At 45.5% G+C, this 15,805-nt stretch overlaps 1 protein-coding gene across 2 annotated transcripts in view; it reads left to right on the top strand.

Moving 5' to 3' along the window:
* LOC135918504 (uncharacterized) overlaps positions 1-2,554 on the top strand; it is a 47,495-nt gene extending 44,941 nt beyond the window's left edge. For both annotated transcript variants that reach the window (XM_065452120.1, XM_065452119.1), the window contains exon 6: positions 2,240-2,554. In XM_065452120.1, the coding sequence (XP_065308192.1) occupies positions 2,240-2,361 (122 nt within the window). In that variant the 3' untranslated portion in view covers positions 2,362-2,554. The remainder of the gene's footprint in view (positions 1-2,239) is intronic.
* Positions 2,555-15,805: the final 13,251 nt, after the last annotated feature.

The following is a 15,805-nucleotide window of genomic DNA, read 5'->3' as shown; positions in this document are numbered from 1 at the left end:
GAGCAATAACAGCAACGAGCACAGGCTCATAAAGCTCACATCGATTCGTTTCCTGAGGCTGCTCCTATGCAACTACGCATTCAATGTTGCTGATAGGCACGTGAAAGCACGCGAAACTGGGAGAGTGGCTCACGCTTCAGTGACATGTGGTAGTTTGCATCCGCAATAAATGCTTTTATTTCCACCATTGAAGTGGTAGAATCAATGTGAGCCATGACTCGCAACGCATTGATCTTGAAAACATGAACCTCTCTGTTTGCGGAGTAATGCCTGCATGCAGGTTCTGCAGAGCTTCGTTTGTTGCAGGAAGCGCGCGGCATACCGCTCTGTTTTACTTAGTGTTTGCACAATCACTATTTAACTGCTTTGAGATCCTAAATGACGGAAACACACGTCATAGCTCCTCATTTTCTGGTGCCAGCTGTGTTTTTCTTGCGGTGGCAACAAATGTAATTCTCAAAAACTTTGCGAAGGAAACGCAGCATCACGTACTGCTTTAGGGGCAGTCTAACGACATTTACCGCATGCACTTCCGGCTTGCGTGTAGTCTGCTACACGAGTAGACGGTAGCACGCAACGGGGCTCTTTCAGCACCCAAGCTTTCCCATTATATGCTGGCAAACACTGCTTTCAAAGATCGGCTTTCAGATACGCGAACATAACGTAACAGAACAATTTTCCACGCATTGGATTCCAACTGGCGCGCGCTCTCGTATCGGCGCAGCAGACGACGCGCGATCACATCGAACAGCAAAACGTGCTGGTTGCCCAGAGCAACAAGTGCTTCAGGGTTCGCGTTTACAAAAGTTTTGATTGTACTTGAAACAACGCGTATACAGTCAAAAGCTCAACTGTTTAACAGCTGCGAATACAGTCGCGTCCGGCGTTTCCGTGAGCGACTGCGTGGTGGCGAAAAGCCGTACTAGAGCCGACTATATATATATATATATATATATATATATATATATATATATATATATATATATATATATATATATATATATATATATATATATATTATAGTGAGAGAGAGAGAGAGAGAGAGAGAGTGAAGCACATCATCAAGGCGTTGCGGCAGTAGAGGAGACAAAAATGACTAAGAATGAACGCTTTTGCAACATACCTTTTTTTTTAATTGACAGCTCGGGAGGTAAAGGGTTAAAGACGTTAACACGTAAACATACGTGAAATCGAAGCAAATACGAATACGACAGTCGAGCTGCAACACAGACCATTACATGCCTTGCTTCATTGAAAACCTTAGGCACTACAACAATATATTTTATGGTTTCACACCTACTTACCTACAAAAGTGGACAAAATTCATGCAGCTTTGGTATAACACAGCGCTCGTAATGCACAACTAAACGAATGAAAATAACTGGTAACTCAACCAAGATGAGCCTTCACTAATTCACGAGCAGAAAGGTTCCCGCTCAGGTGGCTCATGACACCGTATGCTAGCTGTGCCATGAATTTTAGTCGTACAAAGGTGGCGACCGCCATGCGCAGTACCTCGGGAAAATGGATTCAGGTGTGTATGATGATACCTGCTTCCCTGTTTTTAATCATGACACATGAACCGATTAAACGCAATTAGGCCATAAATCGAAAAAATTGGAGTACTAGAATTGTCCTTTGCAAGGCAACGCTGGTAAAAAAAGTCACCTCCAGAGCATGTCGAATGGCCGCCGCAGTGCTACAGTTGACTTGCCTAGAAGGAGGGGGGCCGAGCCCATCCTTAAGAAACGCGCCCTCCCCGTGCCCAGCTGACTTTAAGCTCTGGTCACGCCACGTCTGCTGCGAATCCAATATTGAATTTGTCCTTGATAGTACTACTGCTGTGGCACCTGCAAGTATAGCTCGCTAGCGTGCAGTGGAAAATACCCACTAGATGCTCTATAGACATCTGCATGACTAAAGTGAGCATTTGTTAGAGGTCCCATATGTCCAACTGTGATAGCCTTGCAATGTTACAGAAACGTGATTTGAATAGGACTTTATATTATCGATGGCCTGTATTTCTAATGTTGTTTGGACGAATCTAGATATCTATAGGATGCGTACAATGTCTAAAACGTTATTTTCTATGGGCATCTATGGAACATAAACGATTACCTGGGGAGTGACAAACTTCCGACTGCTTTCCAACCTACATTCCGTGACCTGAACTAGATAGTGCCCTAGAGTCGAGGCTTTGTGATATCTAAATTGCCAAACTGTGTCGTCCCACCCGTAGGGAAGAACGCGGACTGCTCCAACAGGCCTTCCGAACCTCATGATGTCCGAGAATGTGGGCCTGGCCTCTTCTGCAACCAGAATACGTGTGTCTGCATGGAGTTCATGACGGACATACCCTGAACGACCTCACTGTGCTACTACTTTACATTTGCTCATCAATATGTCTGCTCGCTTGATTAACCTAACATAGTGTTAAATATGTCGTGAATATTCGCAAAATGCTGTAAACAGTATACTGTAACAATGTCCCGGGTTGTGTATCATGGTTATTAATGGAAGAGGGGGTACCTATGCTTGCCACGATTGTTTTCATGCTGAAAAATGTATGTGAATAAATCTCCTAGCTTGTTTCTTTTTATTATGAAGCCTCGGCAAGTGCATATTATGTGCAGACTTTGTTACGTAAATCTAAAAGTGACGCATAATTACATGCAGTCAAAAACACGTTGTCTCCAGGATGATTGGGAAATGAGTAGGGGTGCTCAAGCAAAAATATTTCTCATATGTGATGCATACAACCAAGAAAGATAACCTTTGGATACTTTCATGTTTATGATCAATTTTATGTATGTATTTATGATCAGGTTGCATAGATATCGTTTGGTATAAAGGTCTATCTTCATTAGTAGATGTGTACCGCTGTTGATAACTGGGGCTTCGGTCAAGTGACAAGCTTGCAAATGAATCGTAATAGTAAGTGACCGTATCTGGCGCACCATGCCAATAGCATCAGTGAAACAAAAAAACAGCACGTCGCGAGATGTTCACTGAAAAGGTTAAGTGTTTTACTATAGCCCTGCGCATAGTTGTAAAAACAAGCAAACCTAGCGAGACTGGCTAAGCAGTTGTTTTGTCCAAGTCAGCACTGCGAAGTTGTAGGTCCCCCGTCTACAGGCAAGAAATACTTACTGAATGACTGCACAGAAGAGTATGAAGCGGGCTCAAACGAGTTTTATTAAATTACTTACAAGTGGTGTTTTACGTGCCAATGCAATAAGATTATGAGGTACGCTGTAGTAGGGACTCCGCATTCATTTTGATTACCTGGGTTTCTCTAACGTGTACCTAAAAAGTACATGAGTGCTTTGCTTATTGTCCTCGTAAAAATGAGGCCGCCATGTCCAGGGTCGAACCTACGACCTCGTGTTCGGCAGCGCAACGGCATAGCCGCTAGGCTATCAACAGCGGATCAAACGAGAGTGATTGTTCATATTAGAGCAGAAGCCAATATTGGAGTTTCGAATAGTACATATAATTCAACTAGTACTGTTAAAATAATCCAAATTTTGAATATTCGCACATCCATAGGGATGAGTGAAATCCTAGCCACCAAGTTAAGCGTAAGTTTTCACTTGCTGCTACCTGTTCATCCAGGTACAGTTTTTATTTGTATGATTTATTTCGCAATGCTGCAGCCCCAAGCAGGACTGGAATGCGGTAAATATAAAACTAGAAAAAAAGGTGCTTACCAGACATACAGCAATTAAAAACAAAAACTTAAAGAAACGAGTATTCACAACAAACGAACAGGGTTATATACCGAGTATACCAGTTAACTTGAACTAACAGTTTGAACTTGAACCCGACAGCTCTAGAGAAATTATAACAACTGCATAGTAGCCATAATCGTGTGTACTAACAGCCAGTATTTATTTCACCAGGAAGTATTGATTAATTGCTTTTAATTAGTGAACTTTTTCATTCTTGCTGGAATCGCAAACATGTCGATTACAAAGTTGTAGGGCACCTAAAATAACTTCCAAATTAAGCATTTGTTTCGTGCTCAGCTTTGCCTCATTGGTTTTTCAAAGAAAAACAAAACCGCGCAAAATATCCAAAATACGAGACACGCACTCGCGCGCCGCTACTCATGCGCCACGGATACACGGCTTCACTAGCGGCGGCAGCTCGAGACAAGTCTTCACGCTGTGTGATGGTCGCGGCGCCAAGAGAACACGCCGCTGACGCATTGATAAAGGTAGCGGGGCCGTAGGAGCGGGAGGGGGTGATTTCGAAGCCGGGAAACCGTGACGGCTCGCTTGGGACTGTGATTTTGCGCACTCTTGTTCTGCAGATAGGCGCGCCCGGATTGTATGTTCCGTTTGTTCCTTTTAGCAATAGAAACAAACCTTGCGCACGCTATGTCCATCTAATGTGCTTTGGTGGACCTATACGGCCAGGGTATGCTGTTTTCGATTACGTAAATCATTTTTGCTTGACGCGTCAGTGCATAGAAAATAACGGGAGAGCTCAACGGTACCACGCCAGTGACATGCTCTTCAAGAAGACAGTCATGCTCTTCAGGAATGATCAGAAGGCTGACATCACCCTGGCTCCGGGGGCGGCGCACGGTGTCAGGATTGGGGGCTCAATCCCTTCGTCCGTGGTCCTTTGCCAAGATTGGAGTACGGCATGAATTCGAAGGTAGCTGGCCCATGCCGTCGTCCAACTTATTTACGCTGAGATCGTTGATGAAGTGAAGAACTGCTTCTCATCGAGAACGAGGAAAAAGGGGTTTATTTACAGAAAATTAACTCAGTCTAACATGACTGTTTGAGAAAAATAGTATTAGTCCAACAGGACTGCATGAGAGAAGTGAACCAGTCTAACATGACTGCTCAAGAGAAGTGTGTCCAACAATCGCACAACCACAGTTTTTATACACTCGATCCGCCCGTCCACGACGCGGCGGCTGTTCGTTTACACATCACCAACTCGCAGCTGCTCTGAAGACCAGTTTACAGACACAAAGGCACACACATTCCGAAGCCCAAGCGACGGTGTTGAAGGTGGTGCCGTTCCGGAAAATCGACGTTGTCGATCGCGCGTCGCTCATTGTTCCGAGCCACTCCAAACCTTGAGAAGCACAAAAATAAGTCTTCCCGCGGTAGCTTCTCCAGGCGTGTCAAATCAGCCCCGCGTTGAGGAACTCTGGAATCATTGTCCACACACCGAATTCGTCCCGTCACCATGTCGAAGGGGCTGGAGGAAGGCGGCGGGTTCCAGCGCAAAGGTCGCTTCTTTGAACGCCTCGCAGCTGCAGCACGGAGAGGTGCAGGTGCGCGTCTTGCACCCCTTGTCGTAATCAGGTGGCAAGGTGGCAGTCTTGTTGTGCAACCCGCCGTTCTTTACAGCGCCTCCATGGCCCCAAAAGTCTCGACTGTCTAGCGCTGACAACCGCTAGGCAGGAAGAGAATGGCTGCTGGTCAGGGGGGGATTGATGTCTTGGCTCGCAGCGACCACCTGTGCATTGATGTCACCGCCCCAAAACATCCAACAAGGACAGGCAACTGCAAAATGAACCCCACAACACGGCTCTGCGCCGAGATGACGTGCATTGGCTCTCACTTTAGACTCGCTAGGCTTCAAAAAAAACAACAACAACATAAGTGCAGAAACAAAAAAATGCTGCATTTCACTATGCCAATTTCTGAAGCAAAATCCTGCTGACAAATTCAGCAATCATGGAGGGAATCCTGCTAAACGAGAGGGGATCTTCTTCGCTTAATAAAATTAACACTAGTAACCCTAAAATTTAGGCGGGACCCCCAAACGCAGAATTCAAATTAGCCTGCTCAAACCATCCGCATTGCTATGCAACTTTCCCGTCTTATATCTAACGGAGAAGTTGTACTCTTGGAGAGTGAGGCTCCATCGGAGCAAGCGGCCGTTTTTGTGTGACATTTGATTGAGCCACGTCAGAGGACAGTGGTCGGTCTCGAAGATGAACTTCGCTCCGTACAAATAACACGACAACTTCTGGGCGGCCCAAACCAAACAAGCGCATTCCTTCTCTGAAGCGCTGTAGGCTTTCTCTCTTACATTTAGTTTACGGCTGGCGTAGAGGATAGGATGCTCCTCGTTATCGTCGCCGACTTGACTAAGTACCACGCCCATACCTCTGTCGCTTGCGTCGCATTGAACTATGAATTCCTTAGTGTAGTCTGGCGCGCGAAGCACAGGGCGAGAAACCAATAGCGTCTTCAAACTTTGGAAAGCGTTCTCTTTGTCCTTATCCCAGTGTACGTTACTCGGTGCTCCCTTTCGGAGGGCGTCCGTTAATGGACTTGCCAATTGCGAGTAATTCGGAATGTACCGTTGATAGTACCCCACAAGTCCCAAAAATGAACGAACGTCCGTTTTCGTGCGCGGCTGAGAAAAATCTCCAATCGTAGCTATTTTCAGCTCAGCCGGCCGTCTCATGTCCTGACCGACAACATGGCCCAGATAAGTAACCTGCGAACATCCAAACCTACACTTTTCCGCTTTCATCGTTAAGTCAACTTTAAACGTACGAAGCCTCGCATTCTTGTCGTAATAGAATTTGGTGTTCCTTTGAGCTATTTCCATGTTCTTTCCGACTAGTTCTCGGGTTGCGCTTAGCCGTTCCAATAAATTCAGCACGTATTCAACCACGGTTGGGCTCTCCCCTCTTTCCTCCCACATCTCTCTTAACATTCTCAGTGGAGAACGGAGTGTCCTCCCATACACTAGTTCTGCTGGTGAGAACCCTGTCGCTTCATGTGGAACCGTTCGCAAAGCAAACAAAGTTGCCGGCAGACAGTTCTCCCAGTCCTCCTTGTGCTCGTAGCAGAGCGCACGCAAAACTCGCTTAAGCACCGAATGCCACCTCTCTACACTGTTTGACTGAGGGTGATAGACAGAACTGTGTATTAACTTTACCCCGCACTTTTGCAAGAATGTGGAAGTCAGTGCGCTCGTGAATACTGACCCTTGATCTGCCTGAATTTCGGCTGGAAACCCAACTCGTGCAAACACTGTCAAAAGCGCGTCTACTACTTCAGTGGAGCTGAGCTCTTTCAAAGGGATTGCTTCTGGAAACTTGGTAGCCGGACACAGCATGGTAAACAAGTACCTGTAGCCTGATTTTGTTTTTGGAAGAGGCCCTACCGTGTCTATTACAAGCCGTCTGAAAGGCTCTGTTATTAAGGGCACTACCTTCAGTGGAGCTTTCCAAGTCTCTCCTGGTTTACCAGAACGCTGGCAGGCGTCGCATGATCTTACAAAGTTTTCTACATCTTTGAAACAGCCAGGCCAGTAGTATTCCATAAGCAATCTTTCCTTTGATTTGTTTATGCCTAGGTGGCCGGACCACCCATTTCCATGACAAAGACTCAAAAGGTCCTCCCTATACTTAGTAGGTATGACTAACTGATCTAAAATCCTACCCTTTCGATCTCTGTAATGCCGATACAACAATCCTCCTTTCTCATGTATCGTTACGTTGCGCCTAGCAATGCCTTCTTTAGCTGTGTCCCGTAATTTTGCTAAGCTCTCATCATTCTTTTGCTCAGCTGCCAGTGACTCTCTATCCCCGCGTAAGAGTTGATCAAAGTTCTTTGAGGCCGGTGATAATAACGACCCTGTCTCGCTTGGGAGCGCGTCTGCATGCTCTTCCTGCAGGCTAGAACTCTGACACTCTAGTGCTACGCTCTCATTGAGCTGGTCAACTGGCAGGCTCTCCTCAACTGTTCTTTTGTCCGTCGGGCCTAGCTCGGATTCGGGTATTGAAGCTATCCCCTTTTCTGCTTCAGCTGGAGGAGCTTGAGCATTTTCAGCCGAAAGCGCCGCGATCTTACGAGCTTGGCCTCTGGTCAATGCCTGTACTATGCCCTCTCCCAGTTTGAGCCCTCTGTCACGAAGTAACTGATTCGAACGATTCGAAAAGATGTAGGGATACTGCAGTGACAAAAATTTGGAAACTGCAGCCTCAGTCTCTAGCTCCCCGAATGGTCCACTGATTTTGACTTTGGCCATGGGCAGACACACGCTGTGTTCTTCTACAACCTGTTTTATCCATGCTACTTCTCCGGTGAAGTCCTCTACCATCACGTAAGACGGATGGACAATGTCCAGCGTGGCGGCACTGTCTCTTAGCACTCGGCATGGTTTTCCATTAACTTGCAGGTCGTGGAGATATGGACTTAAAAGTTCCATATTCTCATCCTTTTCCTCCACGTAGGAAAAAACTACGCTTGGCTTCTCGCAGTTTACAGCTATATGTCCCAGTTTGTGGCATTTGTAACAGCGAATTGGTCTGACAGATTCGAATTTTCTTTTCTGTTTTTTTTTTGTGCGGTTTCTCCGTTAACTTTCTCCTCGCTCTTTTCTGCGGGCTTTTCCGCCATGTCTACAGGCTCGGATCGTCTAGCTTGCGCACCCTTTTTGAACGGAAATGGCTTCCGCGGTCCATTTCGACCGTCCCAGTTTCCCTCCTCGGCGTTCAACTTTCTACGGGTTGCGTACTCTTCGGCTAATTCAGCCGCCCTTTCCACAGTGTTTACATTACCTCTATCTTGCACCCACAGTTTCACAGCTTGGGGGATGGTTTTGTAAAACTGCTCTAGACACATGCATTCAATGATCATGTCTCTGCTGTCGTACGCTTCCGCGCTTTTAAGCCACTCGACTAGGTTGGCCTTTAAGCTGTACGCAAACTCCGGATAGCCCTCGCTATCTTTCTTGCCTGTGCTCCTAAACCTTTGCCGAAAAGCTTCGGCTGAAAGGCGGTATTTCTTCAGGAGACTAGCCTTAACTTTTGCATAATCATATGCATCCTGCACACTCAGTCTGGCGATTACTTCCGCTGCCTCACACGGCAACATAGACAGCAACCGCTGTGGCCATGTACTCGGGCCGAAGTTCATCTTTTCGCAAGTCCTTTCAAAATTGCATAGGAACAAGCCTATGTCGGTCCCGACCTCAAATGGCTTTAATAGCCTGTCCATGCGGTATGATTCTGCCTCACTTGATCGACCCAGAGCTCCTTCACTTCCTTGAGACAACTCCAAACGTCTGTTTTCAAGTTCAAGTTGCATTTTTGTTATCTCGCGATCTTTATCGCGTTCCTCTCTCTCTCGTTTTTCTCTGTCTCGTTCTTCTCTTTCTTTTTCCCGTTTCTCTCTCTTTTTGAGAAGTTCCAATCCCATTTCAATATCTTGCTCACTGGCCTGATTGGAAATTAGCTCCAATAATTCCGATTTGAGCATTTCCTTGCGTACATCTAGGCCCAGTTCCTCACCAACAATCAACAACTCGTCTCTCAGCAGTGTCCTTAACTCCATGACTGCTGCTTTACTGCCTTGATTCTGCTCTTTAAATCTAGCTAGGAAAACACAACCTAGCTAACACACAACAATCTAGCTTCCCTACTGTTCTAAACAGAACAACCACAAAATGAAGCCTAGAGAGTCAAAGCAAAAACCAAGCACTCACCGCAGATACAGCACCATGTCGCAAAGTCCATCTCACCGCTGTCAGCCAGTTGTCAGGATTGGGGGCTCAATCCCTTCGTCCGTGGTCCTTTGCCAAGATTGGAGTACGGCATGAATTCGAAGGTAGCTGGCCCATGCCGTCGTCCAACTTATTTACGCTGAGATCGTTGATGAAGTGAAGAACTGCTTCTCATCGAGAACGAGGAAAAAGGGGTTTATTTACAGAAAATTAACTCAGTCTAACATGACTGTTTGAGAAAAATAGTATTAGTCCAACAGGACTGCATGAGAGAAGTGAACCAGTCTAACATGACTGCTCAAGAGAAGTGTGTCCAACAATCGCACAACCACAGTTTTTATACACTCGATCCGCCCGTCCACGACGCAGCGGCTGTTCGTTTACACATCACCCACTCGCAGCTGCTCTGAAGACCAGTTTACAGACACAAAGGCACACACATTCCGAAGCCCAAGCGACGGTGTTGAAGGTGGTGCCGTTCCGGAAAATCGACGTTGTCGATCGCGCGTCGCTCATTGTTCCGAGCCACTCCAAACCTTGAGAAGCACAAAAATAAGTCTTCCCGCGGTAGCTTCTCCAGGCGTGTCAAATCAGCCCCGCGTTGAGGAACTCTGGAATCATTGTCCACACACCGAATTCGTCCCGTCACCATGTCGAAGGGGCTGGAGGAAGGCGGCGGGTTCCAGCGCAAAGGTCGCTTCTTTGAACGCCTCGCAGCTGCAGCACGGAGAGGTGCAGGTGCGCGTCTTGCACCCCTTGTCGTAATCAGGTGGCAAGGTGGCAGTCTTGTTGTGCAACCCGCCGTTCTTTACAACGGCGACAAGAGAAGACAGGCAAGCTATTCCGGATGTGGCATTGTGGAGGTCGCCCTAGTCTGTCGACAATACTCAGAATGTACGAAGTCCTTTGCGAGACAGGTAGCTTCACAAGAAAGCGACAGAGGACTGCAACGGTAGCACAAGGAGCAGAAACGGATGTTTTCGCATTCTTTGCCGCACATCCTCACGGTAGCGTGGGCGACGCTAGTGCGAAGGCCGGAACCTCAAGGTCATCAGTGTGGAGGATATGAAAATAAAGGTCATGTGCACCCGCACCGTGTATACATATTCATCAAAAACTTGAAGACCGAGATTTTGAAAACAGACTTGACTTTGCCAGTTGGATTTTCACGAAATGTGAAGAAGCGCTTTCTCACGCGCGTGCTTTGGACGGGTGAGGCTAATTTCTCCAGGAGCGCACAAGTTGCGCACAAGTTAATCTTCACAACGCGCACTACTGGAGTGATTGGATTGGAATCCCCACTGCAGTGGCACACCAACTATATCTATGGAGGGGGGCAAACCACACACGATCTGGCCTTTCGCTCTGTGTGTGTCTGCGTGTATATATATATATATATATATATATATATATATATATATATATATATATATATATATATAATGTTACCCATGAAGCAAACGAAGACCAGTGAACGTGCTTGCGGTCCCGAGTGGAGGAAGAAAGAAGAGCACGAGGTCACGGGATCGAATCCCGGCCACGGCGGCCGCATTTCGATCGGAGCGAAATGCGAGAACACCCGTGTACTTAGATTTAGGTCCACATTAAAAAAACCCAGGTGGTCGAAATTTCCGGAGTCCTCCACTACGGCGTGCCTCATAATCAGAAAGTGATTTTGACACGTAAAACCCCATAATTTAATTTTTTTGAAAGGTAGCGATTGGCCATTGGCGAGCTGTGCATTTGTGGCATGTTCGTTTTCTTTGCAAGTCTCGACAACGAGACCATACATGGGTTTCGCTGTAGATTGTCTAATGAGAATACGGCGAAAGAAAGGAAGAAAACATTCAGGCACCTCAATAATGTTTGCGGTGGCGCCCCAAAGTAAACGCTGGAAGCTGAAAACGCAATTTCAGCTCAGATGCGATTCTTCAGAAGCTACTCCAACTTCTCGAAAGGAAGGTTATGCAGATAACGGCGACTGCGAGCATTGTGCCTAAGGCGGACAGTGTCATATCAGTGACAGTAGCGGCAACGATGTCGATGCAATAACAGATTGGGCCACGCCGATTTTCGAGTCGAGCGCAACGCCATCCAGCACTCCGTATGCATAATGTGATGGTGCAGCGACTGCCGAAAGTTGCAGTGACTCTTTACGGCGCTGGGCGGTGGAGTTGTGTTAATAGGAGGCCGTCCACAGAATAGTTAAAATTGTTAAAACAGCAAGAGGCCTTATCGGATCTTACGTACGACGCGAACATCACGGGCGGCCTCCTTAAGGCTCATTCACACTAGGCCAACACGACACGGATTTAGGTCTGCCGACTGTCGGCGACACCGTTTTTTTCCTTCGTGTCGGCGCCTGTGTCACACTGTATCGACGCCAACAATCTGGCGACGGTCGGCGGAGATCTCCGCGTCGGTATAGTGCGACAGAGGTGCCGATACGTAGGAAAAAACGGTGTCGCCGACAGTCGGCAGGCCGAAATCCGTGTCGTGTTGGCCCAGTGTGAACGAGCCTTTACAGCTTCCGCCATAACCTGCAGCTACAAGTTTTCAGGTGTTGTTATACAGGCTAGTATAACCACTTTGGATTCGTGTGTCGCCTGCCGCATGCGCTACGGCACGTAGTAAACCTTCCTCCTGTCGTCTTCCTCACAGTGAACGTGGATAGGATTCAAGTGGTCAAATGCTCTAAAACACCACTCTGTCCAATTCAGTGCGTCATTCACGACTGTTGATCTTGCACTATTTGTAGTAGGGGCATACGCAGGTCTCTCGCAGCCAACTTTTGCGAATGAATTGCTGCTCATAGGCACATTGAAAAACATACTGAAAACTACTTTTGGGGAGATGCTGTTTAATGCTAGTCAATGAAAATTGATGAATAACTGTGTATTGCATTTGCACCTGTTTATTAATTTTCATCGAACGTGTCCACATGCATCCGACTGCCGGATACGACAACCTGAAGCACTGTGTTGTTTTGCACTCAATTTCAGCTGCAGCAAGTTGGCTGCCGGATGGAACGACAGCTGCTGTTGAAGCACATATCAAGTCATGGTTGCGGCATGCGCCCTAGCGTCTCACAGCAATAGTTAAAAAAGCCTTATAAGGTCTATACTGAATTTCAAATATTCGCGTAGTATCGCGTTACTGCGTGAATTTCCTTATTTTTTTCTCCTCCTCTTCTTCTTTCTCCTTTTATTCCCTTTACCCCTTTCCCCAGCACAGGGTAGCCAGCCGGAACTTACACTGGCTAACCTCCCTGTCTTTCCTCCTCTTTGTCTCTCTCTCCCTCTCTTCAAATATAATATGCGTTTAGAGCTTTGTATTAAACTTTTCCATCTTGCGAAAGAAAAAACTTCTACAGAAAGCTCCAAAGACATATCGGAGAAAAAAATTCCTGTACACACTTCATGAGCAAGTCAAGCAGGCGTCGTTACTTGAGTGTCTAACTTTTTTTTTGGCTGCATCGGCATTAAAGCGGTACTGAGAAGATACTTTCAACTATCCTTTTTTTACGTTAAGAGAAGGACCTAGACCTCTAAACTCTAGAAAATACTGTGACAAGCCTAAGAATGCTCTTAGTATCTTATTATAGTGACTTTAGCCAGTTTCAGTGTCTTCCCTGGGGGATACTGGGTTTCATGTCATGGCACAGTATGGGGTCACGTCAGAGCAGGAAATTGTGACGTTTTGATGCTCTCTCTGACTCGCTTGGTCGCTTCGTATGCTGTTAATAGTTCTGAGAACCAGTGCAGCGGCATAATGGATGGCAGAGTGAGCTGAAGTTCGTGTCAAAACATCGCAATGTTCTGCTTTGACGCGACCACATACTATATGCCATGACATAACACAGTAGAAACGAAACTGACACTAGCGCTAGAAAAGCTATTATATTAAATAATTTAGGGTGCTTTGAGGCTTGGCAATATTTTTTCTTGGGTTTAGAGGTGCCACGTCTTCATTCAAAGAAAGAAAAAGAAGACTTGAATATATTGAGAATATATACCTTTTCAATTGTTCTAATGCATGGACCCTACGCTGCTTGGTATGTTGTGTCGTATTTTGTCGCTGCTTGGTATGTTGTCGTATTGTAGTACAGCTAGTGAGCATGTACTACTCACTTTTTATACCCAACGAAATATACGCCATGTAAAATTGCGACATTTACGTTTACTTTGTGAGAGTGACAGTGCCCACTTGAAAATTTGTGATATTTCTCATTTTGCCAACACATAGTGTCTTCAGCCAAAGTGTCTGTAATACATTATCCCTGTCAATTTTTTTCTGTGACTTGTGGCTTCCTTCGCAGCCTAGTGATCCTATTCACGTTGGATCATATGCCAAGCATAAACTATCCATTTTAGCATAATGATATATAAATTCACTTACCCTAAGTATAAATGTAACCAACAGCAAAGTGGAGCTAGTTGTGTTGGCAAGGCACCTCTCATAATTTTCAAAAAGGGCTCAGTCCAAGTTGCGAGATTTGTGTGGCTTGTGTAGTTCACCAGTTGCACTAGTTACTCAATGTAGCAAATTTGATGTTGAGCCAAACATTTTCAACTTGCTTTGCAATGGGCAACTTTTCGGAAACATTGACGAAAGCCTCTGTACCTGTCCTAATGATGTCATGCAGGAAATATGACTTCTTTGTGTTTTATCAACTTGTATGCATACCCCCACGCATGTTTTATGAACTGTTGCCAGAAATAAATTGTTATTTTATGTTTAAATTGCATCATTGCAGCAAAATATTTGTGTGATGCGCACTTAAGTGCTTAGCTGGGAGGTCAGTTACTGAGTAGCAGGGTAATTTTTACACTTTTTGCTCAAGCATATCGTGCACGTTCAAATATTTGTGAGGTATTGTTTTTTACCCCAGCAAATTAACGGTTCCATTACTTTAAATGTATGCTGCACGATATCTTCTGTGTCGCATTTTGTCAGCAGTAAGCTCTATGTCAAACTGTGTCATCTGTAATGATATCTAAACTTACTTTGATAATTTTTGTGATAACCTGCCGCGGCGGTGTAGTGCCTCTTGTGTAGTCCCCGAGGGCACGGGATCACATCCCAGCCACGGCGGCCCCATTGCGATGGGGGTGAAATCCAAAAACGCGTGCCTTGCATTGCGTGCGCGTTAAAGAACTTCAGGTGTTGAAAATTATTCCGGAGTCCCCGCGATACTGTGTGCGTCATGATCATATCGCGGTTTCGGCGCGTAAAAACCTCAGAATGTCTGTAATTTTCACATATTCGTGTTATTTAGTCAAGGTGTCGAAAATATATTATGCTACTTGTGTTTATGATCTGATTTATGTCGTCTTTGCTGTCCAGTGATCCTCCTCGAGTAAGATAGTGTGCCACGTCATACCATTCATGTTGGTATCATATTTTGTTCTCTTAATTCACTACTTGCTACGATATCGTTTATAGTATGCATGTTTATTTCTGTGACGTAGTTTGTAATCAGCTTTTCACCATTCGCATTTTTTGGGGAAATTATACCATGTGTTCCGTCACTCATGTTTGCAGTTTGTGTGGTCAATAGTTGAGCACTGCATGCCCATCCAGTCGCAATACAGCATGTAGTCAATATTTTATGTCTTTATGAAGTTAGGCTTTATTTTGTGGCAGTTCACCATTTGCTGTTGCTGCTTTTACTAGTAAAAAGACGTGTACCTGTTTTAGCCTGCTGATGCCTTAATTCACTATATACAGCAAACTCTCACTTGAGTGAAATTCAAGGGACTCAAGGAAACAGTTCATCTAACTGAAAGTTCACGAAACTGAATATGCGCTAGAATATAGAACAGTGTAGTGCACAGTAGACGAGTGAAAAGTGTGAAATGCAATTTATGGAGTTATGTACATCAATATACACGAAGTGCGTAACAGTTACGTAGCTGCCTATTTCATTTTTTATCTGTAATTTTCATTTGTACTGGTGCTCTTGAAGTGCAAGAAGTAACTATTATTAAGGCGTAAAGTTATTCTTGGGCACTTTCAGAATATAAATAAATTCTGTCTATAGAGTCTACGTTTTTGCGCGCTTACTCTGGCACGGCTTGTTGCTGATACACGAAAGCCTTGCAACTCTCCAAGGCGTCAAACAGCCTCGGCCAGAGTTACAGTATTTAAATCTTCCTCTGCCATTGCATCTTCCTCGTCGCACTCTTCTTCTGGACGAACACTGGACAGAATTTCCAGATCTAGTAGTTCAGCCCAGGTAATGAGCTCACTGTCACTGCACATAGACTTGCTCAGTGGCTATGGTGTTAGGCTGCTGAGCACAAGGTCG

The sequence above is a fragment of the Dermacentor albipictus genome, chromosome 7 (genome assembly GCF_038994185.2).
Source record: "Dermacentor albipictus isolate Rhodes 1998 colony chromosome 7, USDA_Dalb.pri_finalv2, whole genome shotgun sequence".
Classification (NCBI taxonomy): Eukaryota; Metazoa; Arthropoda; class Arachnida; order Ixodida; family Ixodidae; genus Dermacentor; species Dermacentor albipictus.
This window is presented reverse-complemented; position numbering and strand designations above follow the sequence as displayed.